Raw genomic sequence first — 16,000 nt, 5'->3', positions numbered from 1 at the left:
ATCATTGTCAGTAGCAGGAGGAATTCCTGACTGCCTTGCATTAGCCACTGGTGCAGCAGTGGTGCTTTTATTGTTTTGCTGCTTTGCTGCAGTCACACACACACACACACACACACACACACACACACACACACACACACACACACACACACACACACACACACACACACACACACACACACACACACACACACACACACACACACACACACACAAACACACACACACACACACACACACACACACACACACACACACACACACACACACACAACGACCTTCACTGTAGGCATTTTGGGACAAACCCCGACACAGCTCAGGGTACAGCCTTTACAAGAACCTATAGAGACACTCATCTTCTGTGAGGTACTGAGCTATATCAGCTGATTCCACCCGCACTCTCTCTCTTTCTCTCTCTCTCTCCCGCTCTCTCTGTCGACCCCCCATCTCACTCCCTCTCCTTTTTCATTCAGCTGTAACACACTGTACTATTTTTTTTACTATTTTGGCCAAACCAGGCGTAATGCATACACACACACACACACACACACGTACACATGCACACACACAAATAGACAAACACTCAGACACACCCACATGGCACGCATATATATGCCATAGAAACTGCACAGCACTCTCCTCCAGGATCATATAAAGACGTGGTGTATCCTGCAAGAGCGACAGTGCGTTAGCTATCTCGCGCACACACACACACACATACACACTGAGCTAGACTGAACCTCTGGACAGTAGTGCACTCAGACTACAAGGAAAAGCAGAGTTGGAAAGAGGACCCGAGAGGAGAGGAGAGAGGAGAGGAGAGGGAGAGCCACTGCTCTGAGAGACAGAGGGAGAGAGAGAGAGAAAACAAAAGAGAAGACTGGAGCATGTGTTTCTCGACCAAGAACATCTCCCCTTGGGATCCCAACATCTGCATAAAGCAGGAGAAACAGCTGAACCGAACCACATGCAGCTAAAGGACCTTTCCCCAAGCTCCTCAGTTAGCAGCATTATCAGATGAAGCATATTATTTTTCCCACACGGGGAGGATAAAAGACACTACTGTAGCACTTTTCTTGTAGAATTATTGTAAGAACTATAGCACTTTGGAGGCTGAAACAGATGGTGAGTACTGCGCTGCACTGTCTGTGTGTGTGTGTGTGTGTGTGTGTGTGTGTGTGTGTGTGTGTGTGTGTGTGTGTGTGTGTGTGTGTGTGTGTGTGTGTGTGTGTGTGTGTGTGTGTGTGTGTGTGTGTGTGTGTGTGTGTGTGTAAAAGCATCTGTTGTTTTTTCTTTCTTTAGGCTTCTTGTGAGAGAATATTACAACTACTAGGCTAGCGCATCGAGTCTGTACGCAATAAGAACGTGGTTGTTACCAGAAAACAGGCTTACTGTTCTCCCCCCATTCCAGTGCAATTATCAGAGTAAACTAATCCATAAACTTGTGGGAGCAAAATGAAACCAAGGGGAATTGCCATTGACCAAGCTGCAGTAAAGGTATCATTGCAATGCAGGTAGTGTGCACTGGGATGAGAACCACTAACTTTAGGGCTTTATAAAAAACGTGAAAGAAGACCGCGGACATACAGCAGAGTACGTAGCTGAATAACCTTGTATATCAACTTTGCATGCAGACTTCCAGTATCGGAAGTTGGTAAGATAAACAACATAAATGGACATGTTCCATACAGCATGAGTTCACACTGTCTTGCCGTCTTTTATAAACTTCATAGCAGTGGTTCTCAAACCTCTCCTTGGGGAACCTCAGCCGCTCCGTGTATTTGAACTATTCCACAACAACGCCTTGACTAGGTGAGTTCAGGTTGAGCTAGTTCAGGGCTACAACAACATTATGAAACGTCTGGGTGTCCCCGAGGAGAGGTTTGAGAACCACTGCTGTACAGTACATTGAGACAGCCGGTTTTGCGGTCTGACAACAACACAGCTTAGGACAAGAAATAACTTAGAACAAGGGACATGCGATACTGTAGATGTAGAGTTCAACACTGGAGACTATGTGTTGTTCTATGTGTTCTGTGTTCCACCACCTGCCAGACAGCCATCTGGAATCATAACTAGCATCTGTGCTGCAGTCTAAACCCTGCTGCCACGGAGGATTGAGACCACGGTCCTAATCTGGGGCAGGAATAACTCCACATTTACAACCCGTCAATGCGTTAGTCACATAAGTGGGAGGCGGACGGGAGGCCTAATCTGATGTGATCTGTGTGATGGTGCACTTGATGGGACAAGCTGTCAAACGCAGTTCGTAAACACCATCTCTTGTAATTAAACACTTGGTATAAATAATGTGTGATACTGTGATGCACTGACCCCTGAGCTGGAACCTTTGCATACACAAATCAAATATATTGGCTCCCTTGCACTTTATAATGGAGTGCAATGGAGCAAAATATGATGTTTTCTCTTCTTAAAGCTGGTTGAATGGCTTTTTGTACCCTGTAGAGACCTGCAACTTACCACAGGTGAGATCAATTACAGAGTAAACAAAATAACTTGCCTCCAACCAAATGAATGAGAATTCTGAATCATTTAGACCAAGATTCTTTTGGGCATTTCATGTAAACAATCTCGATGTCAGTTTAGATGTTTTTCTACTTCTTAGTTCCGTGTAGCTGTAAATCAAACAAATACACTTGTGAACTTGAATTTGAACACATTTTTTAAGAAATAGTCAATTGTGCAAGAGTGCCAACACACCTAAACACATCTGTACAGATGACCATGTGTCCAAACACGAACACGTCTGTCTACCCTCCTTCTGTGGACAAGTCTGTACTAAATTATTGATGCTAGCTTTTTGTTGTTGTGCCCCTCCCCCCACCACCCCAAAAGCTTCTCTCAGTGGCTGGTACTGTAATTCAATGAAAGGCAGCCCCCCACTGGAAAGGACTCCCAAGTGCTTCAATAACTTCAACTTCGCTACTGTACTGGACATGCATGCTTCCCCCCCAAAATTAGGACAATCCATTGAGTGAATGAGAACCCCAGTAGGGAAGTGAAAGCTGATTTGAAGGACTGAATGAAAAGTGCTCTGATGTGGGATAGAGAGTGTGAGAGTCTGTGTGTTTGTGTGTGTGATACGTAAATGGCAGGGGTGTGGCCAGAGGCACCTTCTGTTCAAAACCATAACCACAGAAAATGTTAAATACATTTAATTATGTACCGCCCCTCAGTGTTCCTTCTTTTATACTTGTCCTTGGCTTAGGGCAGTGTGTGTGTGCAGTGCCTTCAGAAAGTATTCAGACCCCTTGACTTTTTCCACATTTTGTTACTTTACAGACTTATTCTAAAATTGTTTACATACATTTAAAATCTGCATCAATCTACACACAATACCCTAAATAACAAAGAAAAAGCAGGTTTTAAAAATCTAAAACAGAAATACCTTATTTACATTTTCTATGAGACTCGAAATTGAGCTCAGGTGCATCCTGTTTCCATTGATCATCCTTGAGATGTTTCTACAACTTGGGAGTCCACCTGTGGTAAATTCAATTGATTGGACAGGATTTGGAAAGGCACACACCTGTCTATATAAGGTCACACAGTTGACAATGCAAGTCAGAGGAAAAACTAAGCCATGAGGTCAAAGGAATTGTCCGTAGAGCTCCGAGACAGGATTGTGTCGAGGAAGGGTACCCAAACATTTCTGCAGCATTGAAGATCCCCATCATTCTTAAAAGGTAGAAGTTTGGAACCACCAAGACTACTAGAGCTGGCCGCCTGGCCAAACTGAGCAATCGGGGTTGAAGGGCCTTGGTCAGGGAAGTGACCAAGAACCCGAAGGTTACTCTGACAGAGCGCCAGAGTTCCACCGAGGAGATGGGAGAACCTACCAGAAGGACAACAATCCCTGCAGCACTCCACCAATTTTTTTATTTGAATTTTAAATGTATTTAACGAGGCAAGTCAGTTCAGAACAAATTATTATTTTCAATGACGGCCTAGGAACAGTGGGTTAACTGCCTTGTTCAGGGGCAGAACGACAGATTTTTACCTTGTCAGCTCAGGGATTCGATATTGCAACCTTTCGGTTACTAGTCAAACGCTCAAACCACTAGGCTACCTGTCACACCATTCAGGCCTTTATGGTAGAGTGGTCAGAGGGAAGCTACTCCTCACTAAAAGGAACATGACAGCCCTCTTAGTGTTTGCCAAAAGGCAACTAAAGACTCTCAGACCATGAGAACCCAAGATTCTCTGGTCGATGAAACCAAGATTTAACTCTTTAGTCTGAATGCCAAACGTCACATCTGGAGGAAACCTGGCACCATCCCTACAATGAAGCAGGGTGGTTGCAGCATCATGCTGTGGGGATGTTTTTCGGTGGCAGAGACTGGGAGACTAGTCAGGATCGAGAGAAAGATGAACGCAGCAAAGTACAGAGAGGTGTGTGTGCCTTTCCAAATCATGTCCAATCAATTGAATTTACCACAGGTGGACTCCAATCAAGTTGTAGAAATGTCTGAAGGATGATCAATGGAAACAGTATGCACCTGAGCTCAATTTTGAGTCTCATAGCAAAGGGACTGAGTACATATGTAAACAAGGCATGTCTGTTTATTATTTTTTTATTATACGTTTGCAAAAATGTCTAAGAACCTGTTTTCACTTTGTCATTATGGGGTATTGTGCATAGATTGAAAAGGGGAAAAATGTAATCCATTTTAGAATAAGGCTGTAATGTAACCAAATGTGGAAAAAGTAAAGGGGTCTGAATACTTTCCGAATGCACTGTGATTCAGGAGTAACGGGCAAACAGAATAATAATAATAATAATAATAATAGAGTCCAAAAAACGGATAACTAAAATAGCAGTGCAGATGGCACTCTTTTGCTGAGTGCAGATATTTATTATAGGTTGTTTTGGGGTCATGTGATGTGAAATGTTCCACGTCATATGTTTTCAGATTTCACGTTTTCACATGATCTACCATGTGAAATATATGTTCCAAAAACACATTTTCACATGATTTCATGTGAAATTTCACATTTTAAGTGTGAAATCATGTGAGTTTTCACGTAAAATCATGCAGTTCAACATGCGATAACTTGAAACTACACTGTTAGCTATTGCTGCTAATTTTGTGGTAGACTTTGTGGTCTTAATACAGTGAATTTCTACAGTAATAAGATACTTTATCAGTGTTTTGATAAACAGTATATTTACTGCCAATCACAATGCACTTGTGTACTTTTTGGCAAGTCCTAAAAATTAACTTGACATGCATAACTTGCAGCTAAAGGTAGAGTTGACAATTCGATGGAAATCCATTGAACATTACATTTTTATTTTGTATATGAAAACTTAAGCAAAAAAGTACATCTTGTGTGCACCACATCACACAATGAGTTTTATCCTCAACAAGTCAGGTTGGTGGAAACGCAAACTTTATGCAGATTTTAGAATATTCACATGAGAATCTGTCGCTAATTGGATGGAAAACCAGCTATTTATGCAATTTCAACGTTGTTTGAGTTGCTTTCTGTATCCCCAAATTTGCTTGACCTGATTTTTCACGGCTCAAAGCATCCAAGTTTCTTGACATAGGTGTCTCAAAGAGCTGTCAGTCAAGTTGAGCTCATGAATATAAGCTCCCCGCCCACTGAGCCTGTCTTTTCAACATTTGTGGCAGTTAGCATGAGAGAAAAAGTTTTGCATTTCTATCCCCCAAAATTATAACGAGTGATATCATAGTCACTTAAAAGCCTATTTTTACAAGGGCATCATAATAACCGTTCAGGACCTTTTAAGTTATTGGAAAATGCATAATTCTTTTACACATTTGCAGGACAGATAACGTCAAAGGAGGTGCCACATTTGAATTGGCATGACCATCAAACACAAACTGCTACAACATTTCCACCGACGGTTTGCACAAATACATAGATAGTTGACCACACCCACAGATGTGCTAATTACCCCACCTATCAAAAGTGCAGTGATGATCGTACCATATATTCAAAATATTGAATTGAAAAATGTTCCCATTATATCTATTTTTTTGTACCCCAGGTAACAACACTGTAGTGTAACCTAACCATACCATTATGTTTGAACTGTGTCAATATACAGTACAAGTCAAAAGTTTGAACACCTACTCATTCAAGGGTTTTTCTTTGTTTTTAGTATTTTCTACATTGTAGAATAGTAGTGAAAACTTCAAAACTATGAAATAACACATATGGGATCATGTAGTAACCAAAACCGCATTGAACAAATCAAATATATTTTAAATTTCAGATTCTTCAAAGTAGCCACCCTTTGCCTTGGTGGCAGCTCTGTACACTCTTGGCATTCTCTCAACTAGCTTCATGAGATTGTCACCTGGAAAGCATTTCAATTAACAGGTGTGTCTTGTTAAAAGTTGATTTGTGGAATTTATTTCCTTAACGCATTTGAGCCAATCAGTTGTGTTGTGAAAAGGTAGGGATAGTATACAAAAGATATACCTATTTGTTAAAAGACCAAGTCCATATTATGGCAAGAAAAGCTCAAATAAGCAAAGAGAAATTAAAGTCCATCATTACTTTAAGACATGAAGGTCAGTCAATCCGGAATATTTCAAGAACTTTGAAAGATTCTTGAAGTGCAGTCGCAAAAACCGTCAAGCGTTATGATGAAGCTGGCTCCCATGAGGACCGCCACAGGAAAGGAAGACCCAGAGTTACTTCTGCTGCAGAAGATAAAGTTCATTAGAGTTACCAGCTTCAGAAATTGTAGCCCATATAAATGCTTCACAGAGTTCAAGTAACAGACATCTCAACATCAACTGTTCAGAGGAGACTGAGTGAATAAGGCCTTTGTGGTAGAATTGCTGCAAATAAACCACTACTAATGAAAACCAATAAGAAGAAACTTGCTTGTGCCAAGAAACACGACTGGTGGAAATCTGTCCTTTGGTCTGATGAGTCCAAATTTTAGATTTTTGGTTCAGCCTGCCATTTCTTTGTGAGACGCAGATAGGTGAATGGATGATCTCCGCATGTGTGGTTCCCACCGTGAAGCATGGAGGTGTGATGGTGTGGGGGTGCTTTGCTGGTGACACTGTTAATGATTTCTTTAGAATTCAAGGCACACATAACCAGCATGGCTACCACAGCATTCTGCATTGATACCCAATCCCATCTGGTTTGCGCTTAGTGGGAATCTAATTTGCTTTTCAACAGGACAATGACCCAACACACCTCCAGGCTGTGTAAGGGCTATTTGACCAAGAAGGAGAGTGATGGAGTGCTGCATCAGATGACCTGGCCTCTACAATCACCCGACCTCAACCCAATTGTGATGGTTTGGGATGCGTTTGACCACAAAGGGAAGGAAAAGCAGGCAACAAGTGCTCAGCATATGTGGGAACTCCTTCAAGGCTGTTGGAAATGCATTACAGGTGAAGCTGGTTGAGAGAATGCCAAGAGTGTGCCAAGCTGACATCAAGGCTACTTTGAAGAATCTAAAATGTATATTTATTTGGCTACTACATGATTCCATGTGTGCAATTTCATAGTTTTGATGTTTTTACTATTATTCTACAATGTCAAAAATAGTAAAAATAAAGAAAAACCCTGGAATGAGTATTGTAGGTGTGTCCAAGGGGTTGACTGGTACTGTATGTTCCAAGCAATTGGTATGAACCTGGTGGCACTGCAGACACGTCGATGCACTCCCAACCGGCCGGTTGGAAGTTCAAACCATTCATTTATGCTCTCCATCAAGTGTCTTTGAGCACTGCTAAGTTTTAAATTGTTGTTACGTTGATGGCGATTACGAGACAATTATTTATTTGATTCTGTGCGGCTTTTAGCAAAGTGCCGAAATACACTATTGCCAATAAGTCTGTGGCCATATCTCTTTCACACTCACATGTTTGGCGATGTAGCTGCACTGTAGCAGGACATTTCAGTTTGCTTGCAACTAAGAGGTTATGAATTGAAATCCCATTTAAGGCTAAGTCCCAATTGTGGTCACATTGGTCACAGTAATTGAAATCAGAATACATCAGAGCAATCTTGAGGGAATACTATTTGAGTCAGCAAAGGATATATGATAGGTGAGATATACAAAACCTTGCAGAGAGGCTGTCCAACTGACAATCTCTTTGGAAAAAAATATAAAAACTATCAGAACCAAAACTTTACAATAACTGACATTGGCACAAGATGGAGGGAATGTTGCAACGTAACGAATGAAAATGTATGCTTAATCCAGTATAAACTAATGTATAGAATGTATTACACAAGAGGCAAACTTGACCAATTCTACAGCACAACGGCAGGGTCATGTCTTAAGTGTAAAACTAACATTGACTCAATTATCCATGACTTCTGGGAATGTTATGAAGTCCAAAAGTTATGGGCGGAGTTAGAAAGTTGGCTGTCAGAAATATTACAATGTAAATGTACTTTTAATCTGTCTGTCTGCATATTTCAAATTTGATTTGTCACAGGTGTAGACCCTACAGTGAAATGCTTACTTACAAGCCCTTAACCAACAATGCTTTTATTAAGAAGTTAAGAAAAAAAAGTGTTAAGTGAAAAATCATAAAAAATAATTAAAGGGCAGCAGTAAAATAACAATAGTGAGGCTAAATACAGGAGGTACCGGTACAGAGTCGATGTGCGGGGGCACCGGTTAGACGAGGTAATGTATATGTAGGTAGAGTTAAAGTGACTATGCATAGATAATAAACAGAGAGTAGCAGCAGCTTAAAAGAGGGGTCTGGGAAGCCCTTTGATTAGTTGTTCAGGCTAATCTGGGGGTAGAAGCTGCTATGAAGCCTTTTGGACTTAGACTTGGCGCTCTGGTACCTCTTGCTGTGTGGTAGCAGAGAGAACAGTCTATGACTCGGGTGGCTGGAGTCTTTGACAATTTTTAGGGCCTTCCTCTGACACCGCCTGGTATAGAGGTCCTGGATGGCAGGAAGCTTGGCCCCAGTGATGTACTTTCAGATAGTTGTTTTTAGTCATCCATAAGAGTAAATCATTCCTGTTCATCTGTTTTGTTGTATAATTAATACATGGCAAAGTTGAACATTGACATGTTTGTAGTTTCAATAAGGCTTATAGAAGTGTTTGAGTTCCTTATTTGCCTTATATAAACTTAACATGATGAACAGGAATGTAATTTACTCTCACTGGTGGCCAATCTAGCTGATAGCCACACCCTGAATACTCCACACCTCATGAAAATAACCAAAGGATTATGTTAAAAAATGACCCAGCTGCTAGGTCAAACCAGTCTGAGAGGACAAAATGCCCAACTAATGGTTAAATTATCCCATGTTTGGGTAAGCCTCAAAGTGAACTGAGTATACACTCAACCCAACAGAACACGGAATGTGTTCTGTCCAATATTTACTAGCGCCGCATTTTTTTGAGTGTGGTGTTGCTGCACTGGTGACAGCTCCAGTCAGTGACAGAACGCTGTGGTTCATCTGACTCCAGATCAGATGTACTCATCATGCTCTGATTAAACAGGACACGCATCGCACACCTCACATGTCAAACAGAAGAACACCCAACGAAGATACGCTAATATAACCAAGTGCACCTAAAACTGGAAAACAGAAGCAAGAACACTTCATATCAAAATTTGAGGGACAGAAGCATCTACACTTCCTACTGAAAATTGAGAAACAGAACCAAATGCACCCAATTCTGAGAAATACAACCAAGCACACCCAATACTGAGACACGAAGATATAACCAAGCACACCCAATACTCAGGTGTCAAACTTCACAAAAACAAACAATACTGTATGTGCCCTCAATGCCTCCTAACTCTACCTACAGTTGAATACAGGGAATAATGTTGTATAACCCTAGTGAGAGTACAGCGTATGAGAATGTAAGAGGAAAGGAAGAGGAGGAGAGCCTTTGTGGAGGGATGACAAAAGAAGGACCTTGAGGCTCCTCTAAACTGGTTCTACTAAGTGGCAGCAGAGGCACGCATGATGGAGCTACATAATCTCTCTCTAATCATGAAATTTAGGACACATTTCTCTATTTCTCTCCCTCTCGCTCTCCTGTGTGATTGTCTGCAGGTGAAAGATGAGGGTTGTCTGTGTTCAGTAGAAAGTTAACTTTGACTTCACCTCCGTACAGTATTTGCATTTCCTTAGTATCAAGCTCTTTTTTTGACCCCCACGCTTGAAATACCAGAGAAGTAAAATGGAATCAAAAGTGATAAAAAGGGAGAGAGATAAGAGGGTGAAGTATAGAATGATGTTGTTCCAAATCAGATGGAAGAGATTGTTGTCCTTCCTAATCTGTACATGTGGCATATTATCATATTCATTATTATATAAGAAGAGAGTTAAACTGCCAACAATCTCTCTCCTACACATCCAAATACGCAATGTGAATTGCTCATCTGATGACTCCTTTTCTCTCTTTCTCATTCTCCCGCTCTCTTTCGCTTTTTTCAGTCTTTCTTACTGTTTTACATTTACCAGGGTTCTGCATAGCTAGTGGGTGGCACAAGGACGGCACCTACAGCCAGTGCCAGTCTATGGTGGCACCAGAGTGGGCAGAGCAGACATGCAGCCCCTTGACAGGACCCACCCGGAGAGCCTGGGTGAGTGACTACCGCATGGGTTTATTGACAGGCAGAAGTGTTTAGTTACTCGTCTTTTAAATTGATTTCAGAATTTCCTGTACGTAGATTTGACTTTGCATCCAACGAATTCTGGGGGTTGATTTAGATTACTCAGACATTTGGCGAAAATCTTGCACTGGTCATGTCATTAAAATATGTAATCAAATTTCTCTCCTTTAAATCTCTCCTCTCCTCCCTCCCGAGTCTATGCAGCCCTGCCCAGTCTACTGCTGGTACTGCTCGGTCTGCTAGAGGCGGCTAGCAGTTGTCCCACCTTGTGCATCTGCAAAAGCAATGGCACAGACTGTGCAGGCCTAGCTCTGCTCTCCCTAACCACCGTCCTGCCCCTGCTGCCCCAGGACACCCGCACCCTCCGCCTGCCCCACAACAACCTCTCCTCCCTAGGCGACAGGGACCTGTCCAACCTCAGCGCTCTGGAGCTCCTGGACCTCTCCGACAACCACCTCTTCAGCCTGCAGCCAGGGGCATTCTCTGGACTCAGTAGCCTCCAGTGGCTCAACCTCTCTGGTAACAATCTGGGTGACTGCCCCCTTCCTACCTCTCTTGACCCCAGTAACCAGACGGAGGTGACACAGAGTAACAGGAGTTGCTGGGGGCTGAGCCGAGAGCTGTTCCAGGGTCTGTGGACACTGAAAGGCCTGGACTTGTCGCTGAACGGCCTGGTTGTTCTGCCAATGGGCCTGCTGGACGAGCTCCAGGGCCTGGCCTGGCTGTCTCTGGCTGGAAACAAGCTGCAGAGCTTAGACAGAGCCACCTTCCAGCCCCTGGGCAGCCTGTTGAGCCTCCAACTGGCAGGGAACCCATGGGAGTGTGACTGCAACCTGAGGGACTTCAAGCACTGGATGGAGTGGATGCTGTACAGACGTGAGTGCTATGTTGTGTATTGAAAGGCTTTAAGGTTACAATGTTTCAAGTACAGCCAAGTCATTTCGCCTTCGTTCCATGTCATGTACAACTCTGATACTGTATCAAGGATGTAAATGAGATTGATTAGCTATTGATTGTGTTAATGATCCACTGCATCACTCTCTGTGTCTCAGATGGGCAGGTGGATGCTGTGAAGTGCAACCTCCCCAAAGAGCTGAGGGGGCAGGACATCCGCAGCATCCCCATAGAGATGTTCAACTACTGCCTGCAGCTGGACAACCAGGACAGTGTCCCTGGCTACAACGGGCCCAGAGGAGGAAGCCCACCCTGCGTCGGTCGGATTAACGGGCCCATGAACGGGCCCCAGGTTAACCAAGAAGAATGTGTGCGCCAGCGCTACCGGCCCGTTAGCGTGCGCAGGGCCTGGGGGACTCAGATCGTGGCGGCGTGTGTGTGCGGCGTGGTGTGCGTGTTGATGGTGGTGGCGGCCACCTACGGCTGTATCTATGCCTCTCTCATGGCCAAGTACCAGAGGGAGCTGAAGAACAGAGGGCAGCCGCTGATGGCGGGGGAGGGAGGGGGGGAGACAGATGCTGAGGACGGAGCCTGTATGTCCTCCCCAACGTCACCAGATGAGCCAGAGCTGAAGGAGTCCAGCCCGATAGTCCACGGATACAGAATAACAGGCTTTTGACCATTGTTTTTCTGACTGGCTGAAATTCCTGTTAGAAGCGTTCAGTGGACTGAACTGCATGTCGTACTCCTCTGTGCTAGGGCATTCTAGGTGAGGGAATGTACGGAGCTGAGAAACAATATCCCTGCTGCACATTGCTGGTGGTGGAGTCCTACAGACATGATCATACAGGCGATCGTATAGAGGAAAAACTGGAATCCTGCTTTGCTTCAAGACGTGTGGATGCTCTGTGGTTTGTTCTGCCCTGTGACTCTTTAGTCAGCTCTCCAACTGTGTGTTCATGATTTTGGCACCTCTGCACCTTGGTTAAAGAGACGTTCCTCAAAATTGTCTTTGGAATTGTTATTATTCTTTGATCCCACCGTTGTCAAAGTTATTTGTGTTTGAAGCAAAACCTGTCAACAGATCATAGATTAAGTCAACATGTTGAATATCCCTGTCCAATATCCCCGTGTTGTAACTGTGCCTAATGTTTCGCCACAATAAGCCCAGGTAAACGATCCCAGTAGTGGTTGTCGCTCAATTAGTTGGATGAGAGAAAACCAAAAAATAGTTGATATGAATGTACTGAGAAATGAATGTTAAAGCAGTCTTTCTTGTGTATTAGACCTGTGCTCATGTGTAGTTGCTTAATTTAATATTCCAAATCATATCTATGCAGAGGTAGCCTGCTTTCAATGTTCCAAAGCCATACAATACAACAGGACGCTACTGACCTCTAGAGGATGTTATGATAACAGCAGCTGAAGAGAATCAGCTCCATGGACAGCAGCCATGTTCATTTCACACTGAATCTAGTTGTCAGCTATTTCCATTTAACCATTTAGAACTGTCAAAGAGATCATCAACACTGCCCTAAAACAGGTGTGTATATATATATATAACTATCTCCTTATTTAGTTAACCCTTATTTTGTCTCTATGTTAAAGCTGAAATGTGCGTAAGGTAAAACAGCGCCACTGGTCGCCCCCCCAGGTGTTATTGTTTTTGTTTTGTTCAGGAAATGGAGTAGAGGAGCATCCAGCATCATGGTAAAATAAAATGGTAATACGTACTCTACTGTTCTATCGCATGTGCAATGATGTCTGAGGGGGGACAGTGTGGTTGTTTGAAGTAACGTTTTTGTTTTGGAAGTAGCAGTTTCACCGCTACGAATTCCAGCTTTAAGGGCCACAGCTTTAAGGGCCACAGCTTTAAGGGCCACAGCTTTAAGGGCCACACACACCCTATGCAAAAAGAGCAACGGCGCGTCGTATACAGTCCCTTCCAAAATTTGAGCCACACAAAAGAACATAGAACTACGTAGAAAACAACGCTCCATCGCTGGGTTGGCATAGTTTACGTAAAGTGTGTAGGGGCCTTTAAGCACATTCAGTATCTGCTCTTCAGGTTTGCTCCAGAAGACGAAGTGAGAAGTGTGATATTCTGTTCATCACGCCGATGAAAATAAAGCATTTATTTATCTATGCTGCCCGTCACAATTTATTCCCGGCTGAATTTTTCATTCTAGCTACATTTATGAGACAGGACATGAAAATAAAGCCTATGAAGATGTGAAAACCATCACAGTTGTCACAGGAACACACACTCAACAGTAACCACGTTCTTTTGAGGACAAGACAAATGGAGTGCTTCCCTCTCCACAAGAGAATGTGTGTCAAACATTTAGCAGTAGCACCCCAGAGAGTACTACTACCAGTATGAACACTTCTATATGTGTATTGAACACTTCAGTACACATAGAAGCCACACGATGCATCAACGCCTCCAGCAGTTGTGAAAAGGAGCCAGACATTTCAGAGAGAGTAAAAGACAGCAGAAGCTTACCTCCAGCCATGGCTGTCTTGCCTCCCGATGACACAGTCACAGCTGTGACAGCTATGACATACTTCGACGCCCCTGTCACAACAGAATCAACCATCAGTCTCACACCACCTCTGCAGTGGCATACTGCAGTATCGTGGACCCCCCAGGTCCGAGAAACCCCCCTCCAACCCAGCTAGCTTCTTACAATTGTACACATTTTGCCATGGAGCAAATAGAAAAATGTGCCGTTTTACATCTAAAATCATGCTATTCTACACATTTTGCAATGAGGCTTAGAGAATTTAGCATTTTTAAAGCTGATTTCCTGCTATTCTACCATGTTTCCATGAGGCCGAGAGAACATTTAGCAGTTTTACAGTTAATTTCCTGCAATTGTTTTTAAAATATTTTTTTTACACGGCTTATGACATGTTCATATCCTATCTGGGGAAGTGGTGAGGGGAACCATAGAGATTCTATTAAATCACTAGAGGGTCTATGTCATAAACCCTTGAAGTTCCAGAAGGGGTGGGAAATGGCAGCCATATTGGTCAGGGAGAAATCCAAACCAGTCTAATGAGAATGAATGGCAGTAGAGGCATAGTCCTGATTTTACTTATGCAAGAGCCTGTGGGCCCGTGGTACGCAAGTTAACCTCTGACCTATTGTATGTCTGTATATTAGAGTTAGAGCCAATTCAGCTAAAATTCCTGCCAGTTTGGGTTTGATTATGACATTTCTCAATAGTGATTCCACTCAATTCCTAAATTGACTGGGTAGAAGACAGAATTCACTAGACTGGTGCCAGGTCGGCTTACCGACACCTATGGCCATTGTCACGACAAGGGTTGGTAAGACAGCACAAACAGATGTGTGACCAGGCTAGGAATTGAACTCAACCATGGATCACATGGTAAGCCTACAGTACCTGTCTTGTCGTTGTCCTCCACCGGCATGTAGTAGAGGAATCTTCCGGGAGGGTTCTCCATGGCCAGACGGTACCACAGAGGGAAGTGGTCCATGGTGAACAGGTTGTCCTTATCCGCTGGAGTCAGGAACTTCCTATGGAGCAGGAAGTTAAGAGAGATCAAATTCCTTGTTCGTATTCATTAGTGCACAGTGTAGCAAAATGTTTTGCAACGCAAAAAAACATGGTTTCTTATTGGGCAAGTTCAGGTAGTGCCTTCCTGTTTCTTTAATTTGGTGCTAATGAATATGGGCTCAAAGGACACAGTGAACGTATAATATAATGTAGGGCTAATGTAGGTTGTTTGACTCACTTGGCGACCCTGGTCTCCATGCCGGTGTATCTGGTCAGCCGGATGATGCCAGAGCGAGTTCCCAGGAAGGCTGTCTCCACACCCGCCTCCATCCTGAACATACACAAATACACAGATGGGTCTTTTAATGCACTTGAACACACATGCACACACATATGCACATACTCATGCTCACACGCAAACACACAACACACACACAAACAAGTACTAGCTAACATAAAATGACATTTGTGAAAATAATAATTCTGTAGTCTTACCCAGATGCATTGAGCATTATTGCCTGCCAGTAGGCTTCTAAGGGGGCTGTCACCACAGCATCAAACAGGGTCTGCTGCAGCAGCACCTCGTCACCTGGAAGTCACAGACACTCAGTCAACATCAAACCGGACATCTGCCTGATATTATATTTGTTTATTCGTCTTAATAATAGTCTTTATTATCCCCATTGGCCGATGCCCTCTCAACCGCTAGTCTTCCTGTGGGTCCCCAAAAAAAGGTTTGGATTTAGGGTTAGGGTAACATTCGCATTGGGGTTAGCGTTGAATAAATGGTTGTCTTTGGAGGATGGAGCAGGTTGTAGAGACAGTACTCACACTCCAGGTCAGGCTCCTTCCCCTGCAGGTAGCGAATGACAGCCTGGAGCTGAGAGTATTTGCGGTGGTGAGGGTCAATGTCTGTCTCACAGTATGTCCTGAACAGAAAGGATACAGTACA

The 16,000-nt window shown here is 43.3% G+C and overlaps 2 protein-coding genes across 3 annotated transcripts in view; one reads left to right on the top strand and one right to left on the bottom strand.

Moving 5' to 3' along the window:
* The window catches only part of LOC118396491 (voltage-dependent calcium channel subunit alpha-2/delta-4-like), a 72,471-nt gene that overhangs the window by 19,022 nt on the left and 37,449 nt on the right, over positions 1–16,000 (bottom strand). Inside the window, exons 20-24 of the mRNA XM_035790735.2 lie at positions 15,880–15,977; positions 15,544–15,637; positions 15,287–15,379; positions 14,935–15,068; positions 14,028–14,099 (exon numbers count right to left, since the gene is read on the bottom strand). Of these exons, the coding sequence (XP_035646628.2) occupies positions 14,028–14,099; positions 14,935–15,068; positions 15,287–15,379; positions 15,544–15,637; positions 15,880–15,977 (491 nt within the window). The remainder of the gene's footprint in view (positions 1–14,027; positions 14,100–14,934; positions 15,069–15,286; positions 15,380–15,543; positions 15,638–15,879; positions 15,978–16,000) is intronic.
* On the top strand, positions 658–13,267 carry LOC118396493 (leucine-rich repeat and transmembrane domain-containing protein 2-like). Of its 2 annotated transcripts, none has more exons than XM_052465521.1 (4): positions 658–1,125; positions 10,449–10,597; positions 10,832–11,503; positions 11,680–13,267. In XM_052465521.1, the coding sequence occupies exons 2-4, from the start codon at positions 10,561–10,563 to the stop codon at positions 12,198–12,200; spliced, it is 1,230 nt and encodes a 409-aa protein (XP_052321481.1). In that variant the 5' UTR covers positions 658–1,125; positions 10,449–10,560; the 3' UTR covers positions 12,201–13,267. The 2 variants fall into 2 exon arrangements, with proteins under 2 accessions (XP_052321481.1, XP_052321480.1); XM_052465520.1 differs by having other exon boundaries at positions 10,823–11,503.

This window comes from Oncorhynchus keta, chromosome 17, assembly GCF_023373465.1.
Source record: "Oncorhynchus keta strain PuntledgeMale-10-30-2019 chromosome 17, Oket_V2, whole genome shotgun sequence".
Taxonomy (NCBI): Eukaryota; Metazoa; Chordata; class Actinopteri; order Salmoniformes; family Salmonidae; genus Oncorhynchus; species Oncorhynchus keta.
Note: the sequence above shows the minus strand (reverse complement) of the source record. Positions and strands in the feature narration are given on the sequence as shown.

What these genes read in the sequence shown, in the direction of transcription:
- LOC118396493 (XM_052465520.1), top strand. Translation starts at nt 10,561, where the DNA reads ATGCAGCCCCTTGACAGGACCCACCCGGAGAGCCTGG. An exon ending in GACCCACCCGGAGAGCCTGG is followed by an intron (nt 10,598 to 10,822) that starts GTGAGTGACTAC and finishes CTCCCTCCCGAG; the next exon opens with TCTATGCAGCCCTGCCCAGT. An exon ending in GGAGTGGATGCTGTACAGAC is followed by an intron (nt 11,504 to 11,679) that starts GTGAGTGCTATG and finishes TCTGTGTCTCAG; the next exon opens with ATGGGCAGGTGGATGCTGTG.